The sequence below is a fragment of the Tubulanus polymorphus genome, chromosome 1 (assembly GCF_964204645.1).
Source record: "Tubulanus polymorphus chromosome 1, tnTubPoly1.2, whole genome shotgun sequence".
Lineage (NCBI taxonomy): Eukaryota > Metazoa > Nemertea > Palaeonemertea > Tubulaniformes > Tubulanidae > Tubulanus > Tubulanus polymorphus.
The window spans coordinates 22,936,921-22,953,713 of record NC_134025.1 but is presented as its reverse complement, the minus strand read 5'-3'; the positions used below and the strand labels follow the sequence as shown (position 1 = coordinate 22,953,713).

At 35.9% G+C, this 16,793-nt stretch overlaps 2 protein-coding genes across 4 annotated transcripts; one reads left to right on the top strand and one right to left on the bottom strand.

Moving 5' to 3' along the window:
- Positions 1-93: 93 nt before the first annotated feature.
- On the bottom strand, positions 94-3,765 carry LOC141902496 (acidic fibroblast growth factor intracellular-binding protein-like). Its single transcript, XM_074790256.1, has 9 exons — positions 3,615-3,765; positions 2,702-2,900; positions 2,295-2,421; positions 1,914-2,014; positions 1,519-1,652; positions 896-1,004; positions 734-803; positions 320-507; positions 94-231 (listed from the first exon to the last, which is right to left on the bottom strand). The coding sequence occupies exons 1-9, from the start codon at positions 3,703-3,705 to the stop codon at positions 150-152; spliced, it is 1,101 nt and encodes a 366-aa protein (XP_074646357.1). The 5' UTR covers positions 3,706-3,765; the 3' UTR covers positions 94-149.
- Positions 3,766-3,825: 60 nt separating this feature from the next.
- On the top strand, positions 3,826-13,503 carry LOC141915196 (ciliated left-right organizer metallopeptidase-like). 3 transcript variants are annotated; one of them, XR_012620924.1, is made up of 18 exons: positions 3,826-3,872; positions 5,463-5,920; positions 6,341-6,425; positions 8,030-8,231; positions 8,465-8,593; positions 8,689-8,767; positions 9,471-9,610; positions 9,701-9,772; positions 9,866-9,965; positions 10,052-10,118; positions 10,349-10,445; positions 10,576-10,677; positions 10,775-10,900; positions 10,989-11,109; positions 11,591-11,806; positions 11,895-11,997; positions 12,087-12,402; positions 12,858-13,503. XR_012620924.1 is itself a non-coding variant. In XM_074806640.1 (18 exons), exons 2-18 carry the CDS (start codon positions 5,608-5,610, stop codon positions 12,948-12,950), a joined length of 2,193 nt encoding a protein of 730 aa, XP_074662741.1. In that variant the 5' UTR covers positions 3,826-3,872; positions 5,463-5,607; the 3' UTR covers positions 12,951-13,503. The 3 variants fall into 3 exon arrangements, 1 of the variants encoding a protein (XP_074662741.1); XR_012620923.1 differs by having other exon boundaries at positions 10,775-10,906; XM_074806640.1 differs by having other exon boundaries at positions 10,775-10,906; positions 12,087-12,228.
- Positions 13,504-16,793: the final 3,290 nt, after the last annotated feature.

The following is a 16,793-nucleotide window of genomic DNA, read 5'->3' as shown; positions in this document are numbered from 1 at the left end:
GGTTAAAAACTGTTCTTTATGATTGAGTGATACCACAGGACTTATGAGAACTTTTCTCGAGTAATAATACACTTACAAACTAAGACCAGGAAAATTCGTTTACGTGAGATTTTTATTAACAAAATATCAACACTAACATCAAGATCCATTTAAACATGATATAATTGTATTATACAGCCGGCCATTGTGTGTATATATCTCTCCCACAATTTCACCAACTGCGGCCCTGCCCTAGAAAAACACAAACAAAAAGAATTGCTTCTGATCAAATGATCTTCATCTTCAACACTTCCAAATTTAATGCAAGTAATTTGCTTACTTGACAAAATTTTCTATCTGCATGCCTACTTCGGCATAGACTTTCAGAAAAAGCGATATTTCCGCGTGTGTCCAACCGATCTGACGACAAGGATCCGTGAACTTTTCCACGACGTCGATGAAAAAATCTCTTGCTTCTTTAGAATGATTGAGACCAGTAGCGATATTGACTAGAACTCTTGAGTGATTCTAAGGAAAAAGATCATTCATGAAGATACAAATGTACCGGTAGTAAGAACACAGTAGCAGGGCCTAGTTCCATAAAAAGGATAAATTCCTTAACTTACACCGAAATACCTAGTAAATAATGAAGAAATTAATTTTTCAGTACCGGTGAGTATTTTCACAAAACTGAGCCCAAAAAAGTCATTAGGACATTTTCATCAAATGGATCGCGCCTTTTGATTGAGCTTACTTTAAAATTTGATTCCATATCAGCGTATACTCTGTCCGATAATTTTCCTTTTAACTGTTGACAAACTAAGCTGCAATTCAAAGAGAAAAATATTGATTCACCCCACAAATATAAGTAAAATATTGTTTTTACTGATATTGCAATTAGTGATTACGAATTAACCTTTTATGTTCATCTATGATGTCTTTTTCTGTGAGTATTTTCAATTCACGTAATTCTTGAAAGAATTCGCGGTCGAAGTCGACATCCATATCTTCATGTTGTTTGCTTTCTGTGAAGCAAAAAACCCATAATGTATATAGATAAATCAATTAATAGGTATAGAAAGCATATTGCCAAGATTGACACTGTGGGACAGTGTCAGTTTATATTGTAGAATCATCGAAAATAGTAATTATTATGATGCATTAAGTACTGATGTGTAGACCTACAGGGGCAGATGGAGGGGCCAACTTTGAAAGGAGCAAAAAGAAATGAAAAGGGCACACTGTTAAAAAAACAAGTAACCATGTAGAGCCAGCGCCGAAGTAAAAGCCAATTTGGTAGGGCGGAACATTTTGAAATTTCAGGGCATTTTATTATCTAAAGCAATTTCTAGCCACTTGAGTGACGTCAGGGTAACAGGAAATATAAAAGAAAAATTTGTCACTGTTTTTCAAATGGCCATGGAAAAATTGCAACGGAGCACATGCTCTTTATGCTCTCGTGCATATCCAATCCTGGCATGAACAGTTCGTTTCATTCACACAACAAGTACAGCAAGCAGGGTCAAAAGTTTTGTATACCTGATGATCCGTACGACCAATAGGCTATCATCAGATCAGCACAACCGATAAAGTCCTCAAATGTCAGATAGAACAACTTTTTCTTTCCCGTTTCAAAACGATTGTTCGCGAGGAATACAATTGCAGCATATTGCCTGAAAAATGAAATGATTAATATAGGCCTGAATTTAGCATATACGATCAACCTCAGGTTTTCATTGACCTCCACCATTTAGTGATGGTGCCCGGTTTTAGATTACTTTCAAATGTCTTTAATTATCTGTTATCCGTACATCACTCATTGCATACTAAAAAGCTTGTGTCACATGTCACAGATTAACCGAGGTTCAATATACAACAATGATAAATACCGTATACTGTACAATGTATGCCTGCATTCAGGCTAAAAAACTTACTTAGCCAGATTTCCGCGAAGAAGAAAATTCGATTTTATGTTGTCCACTAAAGAACCTTTCATGTCCTCGACGATTTTAAAAACGCGTTTCACATTGTCGAACTGGATTGTAAAACAATATGGTAAGAGTTTATTTGGTCTCAGATGTCAACAGGTGGAAAAACGAATTTCATCACAATCAGTGCGAGATTGAATTGGGTGAAAGCACAATGCTTGAAATAGCAATAACAGCACAAAAAAATTTCTAGCCCGAAAGAACAGAAATTAGTCTTTCTAAATCATGTACCAGTGTTTGGATCATTCTCATTTTTCCAAAAAGATGTCATATTAACCCTGGAACTTAGAAATGTCTTTCAAAAATAGATCAGTATTTTTAGGCTACCTGTCTCCTGCAACTCCTCAATGGAACTCGAGTTTTTTCGCTGACATCATCGAGATCTTTTCGCTGTTTAGCTGTCAATTTTTTCCCCAATATCTCTCGAATTACAACTGAATCAAATTCATAATATCTAAAAGAAGATTTGACTGAATTGCATACGAGTATCCAACCATAAGGCCAGTGTAATTTGTAAATGGTGTAAGTGAGAAGAATAGTGTATATTAGTGTAATCTAATGGGATTAGTCAGTAACCTGTCTGTGGTTTAGTTTCACGATCAGATATTTTCCCAAACCACAAAGCTGGTATAAGCCCATCTGATTATAAAAGCAACAATTAGGTAACTAAACTAGTTGATGGGATAGGACACTATTACAAATACTGAACACCATTTTATCAAAGAGATTTTTACTTTTCTATAATGAATCCTTGCGTTTCTGGTTCGATCTGGTAGATGAGTTGTTCGGCTAATCGTGGCGGGTTGTGCAACAATCGTTCCAGCATACAGAAACATCGATAGTGATCCTGAATATCACTTTGTAAAACTTCGAACGAGACGTTGTACTTTTGCAGGATTCCTCGTTTTTGAAACCGCAATGCGGATTCTTGCGCTGTAAATGATAAAGAAATGTTTAAGAAGATATGGGCCGATTTTAGTTTCGAGTTTAGGCTACCAACATATGCGATTACCATTTGTTAAAGGAGGAATGATTGATGCAAATCTAACTTTTGAAAGAAGTACCTCTTTTGCCACTTTATATAAGTGCAGGGGCCAATTTAGGGGGAGGGGTCTCGCGGGTTCAGACCCTTGCCTTCCAATTGAGGTGGCCCTATTTATTGAGAGACATTTAAGTTGAAGCCTGCAAATCTGAAACACATCCTCTTGCTCGGAAATTGCATCTTTTGGATGCATTCTTTCAAAAGTATCTTTCACCGGTACCGAAGTTGGGACACCACCATTGCTTTAAATGAGAAATGACTTTTCTTTTCGACCTACACCTTCCAATTTTCCTACATTTGCTCCTGAAGTGGGAAAAAAGGTAGGCCTACTCGTTTCAAGGGTAGAAATGCCCTTATCAGGATTTTAGACAATATTTTACCTTTTGTAACTCTAAATCCCAATGTATCAAATTCAAACTTGACAAGGTATTTGTGAGATTTTGTCGATCGTTCGTTTTATGACAAGCACTGATTAATGGTAGTATTTTATGTTCAGTATAGGAAGTGGAAATATCACCTGCCTTCAGAGGTACGATTGAAAAACAAATATAAAATTCTATTTTGCTCAGTCTTTTTCAGTTTTTTGGAGAGGGGAAAATATCAACCTGAATAACCGTCCAACCAGAGTTGATAAATCTCTGGGTCGATAGTAGTATTGTTCCCAACAAAAACGTCGACATCTACATCACTCATCATTGGTTATATTATACGAATTTTTCGTTTGAAGCGCAACGCCTCTGAACCTCTGTATTGCCATTGAATATAGCGAATTGAATTGAATTGCTTGTCATCCGTCAGGTAGCGCTACCATAAAAAATTGCGAATCTGACATTTAGCAGTACGGTGTTATGAGCCAGGTTAAAGTAAGTTTTTTCTCACGTTTTCAGTATTTTCATCACTGCACACAACCTTTAACGATTCTATTACGATCAAATCTCGAAGCTAGTATTTTTCTAGCGAGTTGTTATGACTTAAATATACGCGTAGACGATGTTTGAACGGCCAGTAATCGCAATATGTATCGCTTTAAAACGTTCGAACACAGAAAATACCGAACTGAGTAACTTTGATATTATGAAAATCCACTTTTTACGAATAAAAAGTTTGAAAACGAAATTTATATATAATATAAACCGAACTAATGCAGCATTTAATTCAGATTCTCACTTACTAATTCTGACTAATTTATCCAATATTCTTTCTAAAAAAAGGCCTACACTAAACCACTACAATAATGTCAGGAAATTCTAAAAACTGGTTATTTGCTCCTGCATGAATGAAGCAATTTGTGTGTAATCGTATTCATTATTTCAGCTTTGTATCTTCAGGTTTTCCCCCATAGAATTTAATAAGACCTCCACTTTTATATAATAACACAAACAGCGCCAGTGAATTTTTCATGTTGATTTACCTAATATCATTGAGCATACCCATTCACATAGATTATAAATAGTCTGTATTTCAAATACTCTGGTATGAAATGGTTAATAAAAGTTCCATGAACATTATAGGCCTATGTCATGCCAAAGAGGCACATCTAGGCCTTCTGAATCACGTTCAAAATTAGATTAACTGGGCCTTGTGTATTGGTGCATAAAAATCAACCAGTTAACCCATGACAATTTGTTATTCCTTTTAGTACTTCAGATAGATTTTTAAACGTTGAATCTTTTTGTCAAAATTTATGGGTTTGCTCCAAAAGTAATGGTTTTGTGTTTCATGCCTAAAGGTTTTAGCTGTCAGATAAACAGTGGGATATATTCAATATTTATAAATAATTTGCTGTGCGTGGGTGATTCAATTACTTTAAAGGGCTTTGGATTATTTATGATTAGCAGGATTAAATCAGTGCCCTATTAACAAAATATAAAAAGGTCATGTTTGATGTTAAGTAAGTTGGCACATACACATTGCTGAACGTAAATTACACCGCTTGAACTATGAGCATTGTTATACTTTTCGTTGAAAATGTTTACTGCCGGGATTGATCTGACAAAATAAGCAAAGGACTTTATCTTAACATTTAAGCAAAGGATTTCATCTTAAGATATTCATATCTTTTTGTTAATATTCTTCCAATTGAATTCTCTACTTTTAACTGCTTCCTCATTTAATCGTTTCACATTATGGTCTCAGTTGCCAGGAAAGAAAAACCTATGAATTGGGAAACTGATGGCCCTGAACCTTGTCAATCTGGGATTCACATGTAACCCAGGTGGTAGCAAAGTTCCAGAAGGAGCACGAATTTACAAAATGAAATACATAAAGAGGATGTATTTTTGGTAGTAGTCAATAATTTATTGATATCTGGTGACTCTGCTCAGTGGCAGGCTCTCAGTGGATAGAATATGACTTCTCTCTCTCCATCTCTGTAAGCCGCTGGGCGAATGAATCAACAATGAGATTGATACTCGTAACCTATAATTCATAATAATCTGTGTTATCTATTTCAGATACAACCCTAGCTAGATATCCAGCAGTAGACTGAGCGGAACAGCATGCAACGACAACGGATGAGGAATAGCAGGCAAATTACTTGTTAAAATAAGTCACTCTAATGTCTGCAACTTGCCGTCGTTCCTCCATCCGGACACTGCGATGTCTTGGATCAGTTTCCGACCAAAATTCGGTGCATGGATTATCTACCTGTTGTACATCGTTATTATCGTTATCGGTAAAATGTCTGCGTTTTCGGGGCAGAACATGACAAATAGGATTAATGGCAATGACAGCTCTGTAAATGGTGATGCCGGCGAAAATACCGTGTTAGACCGTAGAAAAGCGGCTTATCGGAATATTAGAATTAAGGTGCTATATTTCGCGTTGAAAACGCAGTTGAACTCCGTGGAAATTGAGCGATTGAAATTGGCTGTTGACGAATCCGTTGCTATCGTTGAAAAAACTTTATCAGGTAATTATTTCTTATAAAATCCGTGCCAAGTTTTTGTAAATTTCTGCAACAACGTTGAACAGAAGAGTTGTGAAAATTTTGAAATGCATTTTAGAGTTTTTACTCTAGATACGTATCTTAATCTCTTATTGATTTATTCTGTCCCTTATTAACCCATCATGTCTGGGAACAAAAGGGGTTGATGTTAATATCGAAATCCTCCAGCCATGGGTAAGGATGGAATGGGTTTATTATTTTTTGTTGGCTACCTTATTCAATTCCAGGTACACGAGAATGGGAAATGACTATAAGGGGCTAAAATTGTACATTGTTCATTTTTCTGGAGTTAAATAGAAAGGTTTTATTTTTTCAGGTTTCCCTCGCCAACATTGTGTGAAAATACTCAGCGATCGATCTTCTCTATTTGTTTTGTTTTTTTAGTTGTTCCGGTGAACGGAAATTTGGTTTTACGTAGATCGCAACGGTCTTGCTTGAGCATTCATACTAAGGGTCCCAACAAAGGAAAGTACGTATTTTCACAGTGGAAGTAACACGATTGATATCACTTATCAGAAAATTTTCGAAACACAGAGCAGGAGGATCGATACCACCTAAACCCCCCCTCCCTCGGATCCGCCCCAACGATATTGAATTTCTAATACGAAAATTCAATTTTCATTTAATCGATGCTTGTCGTGGTGGCGGCGTAGCCCGTTTATCATGATAAATATCCCGTCTGTCTGCCGGCCTTTAGTTGATTACCTGGAAACGGAGAAAAGCTAGTCGGCGTCATGTTTTGATTCCATGGAAACTAACAAAGTAAACAAGTCGTTTGATACTAGTAAAATATGCGAATCGCGCCAGTGAATTGTACACTCTTAAGTATACACACATATCCAGATCATTGTGTGGAAGGGTAGAACTCTATATAGTCAACTAAAAGAGGCCATGATGACTTACATATATGCAGATATCTATTTCGCTGAATATAAAGGTCTCCGATTAGTCTTTGAGTAAACATGTTTACTAATCAATTGGAAAGCTAGCTTCGGGACCCTTTGAATAATCACAGTCTCAGTAGAAATTAATTGTTATATCGCTACATTTTTGAAACCTTTTGAAATGAATGCAATACATTTACATGTGTATTTATGTATATACATATAGATTTTAACAGTGGACAATTACTGGTGGACAATTCAATAGAATCTAAACAATTCATGAAGTAGCCCTGTTGGTAGGCTAATTACATGTTTGTTAGCTTCGCTGAGGGTATTGATGATATTTTATTTCAACTTAGATTTCAACGGTCCTTGAAAATTGCTAAATGCCAGTTTTGCAGTTGAAACCCAAGCAATATTTAGTCACTCTTTCTTTCAAGTGTTATTGCGTAGGGTGATTTACGATAATGATAATGATAAAGACTTCATATTATATCGGCGTAGTTGCCATAACTTTATGTCGCTGCATTGCAATTTTAATGCATTTAATGAAGAGGCAAATTCACGCCGTAGAAATGTTTATGAACATGATTTAATGAATCTGATGAATTAATATTTTACTTCAATTCTATTTTAATTCAAATTGTATAATTTGCACATTCTTCAATGATGATTATAAAATCCAGGCTGATTGCCAGCCATGATTTATCATTGATGACTGACTTTTTGTTCTCAGGCTTCCGTGAGTCTCATCAGTCCTCATTCGTAATTTTAATGGGAAAGGTTTATTTCCAATGTTTTTCAACTTATAATCTTGATATTTGATGATTAGTGTTAGTACTGTCATACTACACACTTCTTCATGTGGAATTGGCATTTTCAAGTCTTTTGTTCTCATCGCCAGGGGGTGAAAGGTATTGAATTATATAGGCCTAAAATTTGCCTATTCATATTGGTACCTACCGGTATGCATATTTTGTAACTGCTGTTGAATATTGGATTCATCAGATTTTTTTAGCATTTCACCAAGTAGGCATGGTGATGACCCTGGATCCCTAGTTCACTGATATTTCACATCAGTCGTCATTGTTTTTTGTTGATTCAATTTCCACTTTTTAACATGACACAAAATAACAATATTTGATTAAAAGATGTTCATGTTCTAATACGATCTTCACTTGTGATTTAGATGCGCACAATGGAGAAGGGGCTACTCCGGCGATTACTGCATTAATAAAGGATTCAAGATCCCCGAAGATCACTTGGCTGGATTGTACATTTGGAACGACACGCATTCCGATCCGATCATTATCCGTCCTGCTGGAATCGGCGTTGATAATACTGATTTCATTCTTTACGTCCAAGCGAAAATGCAGGGAAATTGCCTTGATGTAAATGAATATTTGGTATTTCCAATACATGCAATATTCAGAACATTCGGTATAAAATTTCATGACCCATTTCCGCAAGTTCTAGTCAGATAATTTAAGACTATATATGGTTGAAATAAGTCAATTTAACCCATGACTCGGGAACTGGATTCACAGTTTTAGGCGGAGTTCGTTGAATTTGCCAAGGAACATTTGATGATTGATTAAAAGTTTATTTATTTTTTGCATTATAGAAGGATCGTGTGATCGCGTTCGCGAAATACTGCAAACAAGATGAGAACAATCGTCCTACAGCTGGCTTGATTAACGTCTGTCCAGAAAGTTTAAAAATCCCAAATTATACTCCGGAAAAATCAGTTCAGGTGAGTGTACCACTATTGAAAATTCTATATTCGAAAAATGTCTTATGTAAGTCTGTCGGTTTTCAATGTGTTTGATATTATTCCTCTTTTGACAGGCATTTGTTCATGAAATGTTCCATGCGTTAGGCTTTACGTCAGATCTATTCAAACAATTCAAAGATTGCTCGAAAACAGGTATTGTATGTTGAAATTAAGCCCGTTAGGCCTTTAGCAACAAGTTTTGGTTTTCTTAAAGACTTGCTAGGAATTAACATTGATATTTAACTTTCTTTGATTTCTGTGGGAAGACTGGTTTTAGCCATAGTTGCAGTCTATGCGGTCTTCTGGATCTAGGACAAGTTCAAGTTCATTTATTTCATAGAAAAAAACATTCAGTGCATATATGATGATATTTACAATCACGAGACAACCAGTGATGAAAAAATGTAGTAGTAAATGTAGCCCAAAAAATTTTCTTTGATACAAAATAGTGGATTTTGCCGAGGGCGCAGACATTGAACTGTCATCAGTAAAACCAATGGAATACTGGAAACGCTACATAGGCAACGAAGATTCAGCGATAATCCTCCAGGATCGCTGGTGGCACTGGGTTACCACGCTTCAATTTTCAAAAATCAATTTTTGTCATTAGTTTATCGATTTTCAGTAAAATCTATACCATAAATTGAGTTAGAAAAAATCTTATATCTATCCGATGACTAGTTAGATAATTTTTGCTTTGGCAACCTAAAAATCAAGGTCAAATTTCATAGAAAAACTAATTTTCACTAAGAACAACCCAGTGTTTTGTTGTGCCATCTGGTGAGTGCTGGTATTCCATTCATTCAAAACTTCCGGACTGTTGAAAATATTTTCTAAAAACCTTGGTTTATTGAAGATGTTGGCAAAATATGTCCAGATCGAATAGATACCGTGCAAATCATCAAAGGATTTCATCGACTAATGACACCAAAACTTGTCGAGGTGGCTTCTAAACATTTCAACTGTTCACAATTTGGTGTGCCTGTTCAAATGAAGGTATATTTTCGGCGACTTTACTGATTGTTTTACTGCTGAATATACTGCATAGCATTATGGAATACACATAGTTAGTATATTGTATTTCAGGGTTCTAAAGTAACATCACACTGGCATGCACGTTTTATGCAGGATTCAATAATGGCACCTACCTTGGGCCGTGTTAGTATCTGTCTATTCGTTTCCTATCACTTATCAGTATACTGTACTGAATGAAAATAGTCCAGTTATAGTTAAGTTTCTTTTTCTTTGTAGCCGGAACAAACTGTGATAGATCCGATGACTTTAGCACTATTTGAAGACATGGGGTGGTACAAAGTAAATAGCATGGTGGACACTTATTTCTGGGGCAAAGGTACTAAAAGATCAAATGCAGTTTATGTCGATCATCGTAAAATGATGTAAAAGTCCTTGATTGTAGTTCTGTGCTGCATTTTGTAGATGGTGGATGCGATTTTGGTACAGATGCTTACTGTGCTCACGACAAGAAGTACTTTTGCCAAGGAAAGTGAGTAAACGAGTGCTAAAATCATTGAATTACTCCATTCACTGAGAATGTTTTGATATCAGATATCTGATTTGATTGGTTTTTTGAGTTGTGGACATGTGGGACTTACCGGTATACAGCTATACATGTTGATATGACACTGGAACATTTTGATGATATATGCCAGTATTAATTTAAAACATTCGGTACCCGTACACGCCAGAGATCCATCATTATCTTACTATTTACAGTTCTGTTGGTTGTCATTACCTCCATAAAGATAAAGGCACCTGTGAAACAGATTCTTTCCTGCAAGGCTGCCGTGTTTACAAAACAATCGATTCTAAGGTACATCATCCATTAGTATACGTTACCGGTATATACTTGTGTTATGGGAGGTGAAATTTGTTGCGAAAATATGTCAAAGATTGAGTGATCAGATATTCTTTGTTATGGATGCTATGATATTTTATTTTAGCAACAATGTTATAATCTTTCTACCATAATGAGTGAGATGGTACGTGAAGATGGTAGTATTTCAGTCGTTGATACTTGTTTAGTTTCAAACATTACTGAAAATGTAAGTAAGCCATAATGGGCTAGTCATATGTTATATTTGGTAATTCTGGGGCTACATAAGCCAATCTTTGTGAAATATATGCGGTATATGTTTGTAGGGTGCTAATACTAGCTCAACGGAAATGTTGGGTTCCTGTTTTCCGAGACGCTGTGATGAAAACCGCACAATCGAAATATTTGTAGGTGGCGAATCGTATATTTGTCCGCAAGGGAAAAGTATTGAAGTAAATGTGAGTTGATCAGTACTGCAACCTAGTACGACACAAGAAAATTCGATTTCGACCAGAATTTGATAATTTTTCATTATTTCAGATATCTGGTGCTATAAGTATTTTAAACTGTCCATCCTATTCTGAGATTTTATGCCCGCCTGTTATTACGCACACGACATCTAGTCCAGTCTCTGTCTCTACATCATTGACATCACTTCCGCGTATGTATACCGTGTTTTCAATGAACGGTGACCTTTTGAAATACTATGATAAATAGTTAGTCACCAGCACCATTTATTATTTTGTCTATACACCTTGAGCGCCGAACCATGTGGATCTATGTTTGTAGGGTACATACCTTGGTGCCGACCCGCGTAGTTCTACCTGTTAACGTTTGCGTGCTATATTCATCCAGCTCCGAGCGGGTGAGATTTTTGATTTTTGGCTAATTCTGATTCAAATTTTGGTATGAATGAGCATTCTGATGAGGAATTTAAAAGAAGATATGAAGAAAAAATGCTGAAAATTTCTTGAATGTAATCATGTTTCCAGGCCCATCAAAATGTCAAAATTCAGGCCCCGGGTGGATGATTGACATACATGGGCTGGTGCTCAAGGTGTTGGCTGTACGTGAATTACGTACCATTACTTCTTTTTGAGGACAAAATGACTGCGTTAAAGAAAAACCATCTTCACTTTCAGCAAAGAAGCATATAATATTGGTTGTGATTACATTTAAAAACGTCAAGTACGCTAACTTAGTGAAGCACAACAAAACCGAAGTCTTCAAGCATAAAGTAATCAGTGCTATTATCCTGTGGACGAATATTCCGCCTCATCGTATTCAATATGTGAAATTATCACCGGGAAGTGTTCACGTGTCATTCAAAATTTTACCCCCGATGAATGCATCCGATGGTATGTGTGCAAGTTTGATAAATCTTGGAATTAACAGCGTCAAATTTTGCATTGTTCATTCATAGGCCTGTATATTCTTGACTTTAAGGTGCACCATCCATGGATATTTACAATACTCTGTATAGACTTATAAGGTCTGGTAATTTTAGCATTGATATGGATGGGATACAGTTGGCTGCATCTGGAATTAAGTAAGTTTTAGAATGGGTCGTAAAAAGGAAAATACTTTCGGTTGAATCGTATTGAAATCTTTAGTTAACATGATTCCATTTGTTCGCAGGAAAATCTCCGATAGCGGAAGGGATGATGACGACGATTCTTCACTGGCTCCTGTGATTGTGGCCAGTGTTGTCGGAACATTGGCTACGATAGCGCTTATAGTTATTGCCATAGTCTTCTTTAACAAATACAAGGCTAGTCAGGTACAAGTAGCACCCGAAATATCACCATCTACTAGTCCACAACTCGCGTCCAATCGTAGTGCTGCTTACTGCAACAACTTGACGGCTGTTGAATTACAGATATAAGATTCTCTAACACAATATAGCTTCACAGTACATCCTGGTTTGATGGCTGTATCTTCAGTTTAGTAGGAGGTAGGAATGTCTGGAAACTGATTTTTCAGTGTGTTTTGTGTCGTCACACATTAATAAAACAAATCTGTTCTTTCTAATCGATCTTTCGCACAAACAAATCACTATTTCCTTTCCCGGCAAATGTGTTGGCTATCATTTCTCTTAACAATTACTCTGATTGTGGGACATTACAAAACTCAATACGGACCTAAGCCTGTACACCACATACATGTAATTGAAACTGCAGATGGATAGGCATTATTTTGTCACTATCTAGCGCTTCAGAACATGTACCTCAGTGGTGTATAGGTGTATTAACTAGTTCTTGTGTTTATAATGTAACACTAAAATGAAAAGATACCTTATGTGTAATTAGCCATTTAACCATCATTAAGTTCTGTGATAGACCAGAAACTCTAAACAACTGAAATTTCCCAGCTGTTTTTTTTATTACAGTTCCTCTTTTCGAATTTCAGGCATCAAACGTCAGCGCCTACAACTTCGAAATGCGGCCTCAAGGTACCAGCGATGGTAGTGTATCTGATAGAGAAATTGCTGTGCACATATAGACAATTCAAACACATGTACTGGTGTCCATCATGACATGGCATGACACATATAAATGAAATACTCATCTAAACATCTGACTTCGAAGATACATGTACATTGTAGTTTACACTCAACCTTCTATGGTTGAGAGGTGATTATGCAGTGACTCCCTCTTGCAATGACATATCTACTTATTATTTTCTATGATCACCAGTTTGTTAATGATTGAATGTGATTTTTCTGTAAAATAAAAACTAAGATCAAGTGGAATCCCCTTATTTGGTACCAATTCGTCAGTAAATTGATTGTCGGATTACTGCTAGGTATTTTTCCATTATGAATTGTTGTAGAAAGAGAAATAAAGGAAATAAACTATAACTTGTTGCATGTACACAAATAAGAGGATATTATAAACATTTTTAGCTGATTAAAATTTCTAAATGACTAAGATTCTATTGAATATATTGTGTTGCTAAATTGTTGATTGTTCATATGGTTTGTATTACGTGTTATACACACGTCAAGTGAATGTTCTTCATTTTTTTTGTATTTTTCTAAGGTTACCGAGAACAAAACTATCATGTTTTATAATCAAGAAAAGTTTTATGAGATATTTTATATGAATAAAATCTTTATTAGACTTTTTAGAGTAGAACAATGTTGTTTTCAATTCTTTATTTTTTCCACTACTGGGGTTTGTACTTTCATGCAGTGGATTAGGCTAAAAAAATTGATACCTTGTTTCTCCGCTCTGCTGAGCTTGAATGTTGACCCGGCCGGCCGCCTATCTACCCTATACATTACTTTTTTTTAAATCGTGATCAATTTTACCATAACAGACCCGGCCGCTATAGAAATGAACTGTTTACATATTTTATCATATTTTACTAAAATGACCCGGCCGCTACGGAGAAACAAGGTATCATTTTTGTTTAGCCTTAGATCGTGTATTTTGCTTACGAAGGCTTCGAGACAAGATATGGACGAGATAATACATAGTGACTTAGTCTCTCTCTTAGATTGCTGATGTGTTAAGAGGGAAAACAAAAGATACTATTCTGGAAATAAGGCCGAGTCATTTGATTCCTCTTTTATCATGTTAGATAGCACTGACTACAGATCACGGTACCAATTCATTAAGTACCCTTTAATTCTTAAGAAAGTTCTACTCTGCGCAACTGCATCAAACCATATACAGTAAACTGCTTGCCTTAGATCACAGGAACAAGTTCTCAAAAGGTCGCAAATTCCAGGTATTCAGAGCAGGGTCATTATCACAAATTGGAGCAAGAAATTTCTAGGGCATCTGATAATCCCAATCGAATCCGGGGTACACTATGAGTCTACTGTAACCATTAACCTACCGGTACTTCAATGGCAATTTCTTTAAATTAAGCTATTCCTTTATCCTTGGGCTTAATTAGCTTGGATTCTTCATGTTTTTGAGAAACTTCAAAGTACATTGGAACTACATTGAATATACAGTAAAAGGGTTGGAACTTACTGTACAGCTAGTAACACCACTGTTCTTCACCCAACCTGCCATACTAACCAAAAAATCAACTTTAAACAATTTGATATACTAACATAGAATTATTTTATTCTAGATTTTTACATGAATCTTTTTTTCATACATAAAGGAACAAAGAATATGTGTCTTAATTTACTTTGGCGACTACAGGTAAAATGTATGAAGCAACTTACACTAAAATATACACAGTTTTTTTTTGGTCAATATTATTTTTATCATTATCAATATTGTTATCATTATTGTTATATTAATCCACTGCACTGTAGAATTTTTTTTAGAAGCCATTTACAGTAAAAACATCCCTTGTTACAGTGGGTTGGCCGAGTTTATGACGAGCTTGATGTCCTAAATTACTAAACCGATTTTTGAATCCGAAAAAGCCATCTTAAGATCATTATCTTATGGTAGCGGCATAAACTTTGTGTCGAAGAAAAGAACAGGGTATGGGAAGGAATTGTTTGTGGTGGTAGATTGGTCGATTGAACAAACAGCCAATTAGGGGGCATCCATTTATTGAAACGTAAAATATTTTGGATTGATTTCCTTTCCCATCGCTGGTACCTATTCCTTATAATTTCAACTATCACATTTAACTCTCCATCCCTCTAGCTCCCCAAGTACTTAACTGGACGTAATAAATGGACAGCCCCCCAAATAAGATGAAATGAAAAATAACAGTTGATGATAGTATGAAATACATAAATGCATAATGACACTGCGATGATAAGAGATGAGATATATAACACTATAACAGTAATGAATGACAAAGACGACCATATATGGCAATTCATATTACTATAACAAAATACCAGCCACACAAAATTGAGATAAACGTAACAATAGGAAAAAACACCTTAAAAATATTCATACTTATTGAAACAACTGCTGAAATGATATACTTTTTACCCAGTGCAGTTTAAAACAATATAGTAAGTTGGGACCACAATTTTCAGTTTGATTCCAGAACATTTAAGTTATTGACAGGTTTTAACAGAAAATCGCTGAATACTTTTTATATCACAGGATCAGTACAATTGTTGCTTTTCTTTTCTGAATTAAAAAAAAACTGACCAAAAAATGGAAATCACAAAATTCTTTCAGCACCTTCTGTCTTCAATAAGTTATTTAGATCACATTTTTCAGAATTATTTGCAATGTTTTTTATTTAGGACGGGTATGAACAAACAATTGAAAGTGATATGTTTATAAATTAGAAACCTTCACAGGAATGTTTAACAAATTACAGTTAGGTCGAAATACCTGTTATTTGGGATGTCGTTTTAACCGCGATGTAAAATAAATCGTGCGATGAAATATGCCAAGTGAAATCTGGACTAGAAAATATTGACCTTCACTCTAAACACTAGTTCGCTTTCTAAACTTGGTAAAAAGCACTTTTTACAGATAAATAATAATTGCGGCCATTTTGCCATTTCCGGGAATAGGATGTACCGATTGTGTGGTGATGTAGCAGTCAATTCAGTGTCATACGTGCAGCAGTGTCAATCAAAAAATCTACACAGAGAGCGGGAAAAAAAGAGAGAGGGCAGAGGGAGTTAGAAATATATACACATAAACTAAATGGATGATTATTTCTTTTCGATATACAACGCAGTACTTCGTACTAATCCTAATTTACAAAATGAGATTCAACAAGATAACAATGAACAACGTGTTTAAACAAACCAACGTGGAATGTTGCGCGTCGAAAGATTACTCGCAAATTCAATTCGATTTAATCTTTCAAACGATATTGCTCGAGAGAAACAATTTGAAAGTTCACAACACCGCCGCCGGCGCGTCGTAGCTCGCGATTAAGCCGGTGCAACGATGTATGGACCGAGTCCTGTCCGAAAGCTCTTCGCGCGCCCCATTCCCTTAGAGCGTTGAACGACATTTCAATCGCGAGACGTAACCAATTGTCAACTCATCAACAACTGAAACGCTCATTGTATTCCGATAACAAACTGTTACTACTTCTTCTGTGCATGTGAAAACACCGTTGTCCGAAACCGCGAAAAGCAGCACACAGAAAAGCAGTGATTGTGTGTTGAAAGCTACCAACATTCCAGAACTCCGCCATTTTCTGTAGACTACAAATCTATCCAACATTGATTCTCTCAAACGCGGCCTTTATAGCGAGAAGCTACCGACCACCAAGTAATGATCTTGTGAGATATTGAGCAATGGAAGAACCAACAATGACATTTTTTTTTAAAGTAAATTGTAAAATATTGTATCTCCCTCTTCCTGCACCAGTTTGAAATGCACTGACGTTTTATGCAAGAGTTCTGAATGCTGACGAAGTATGCATATTATATATATATATATA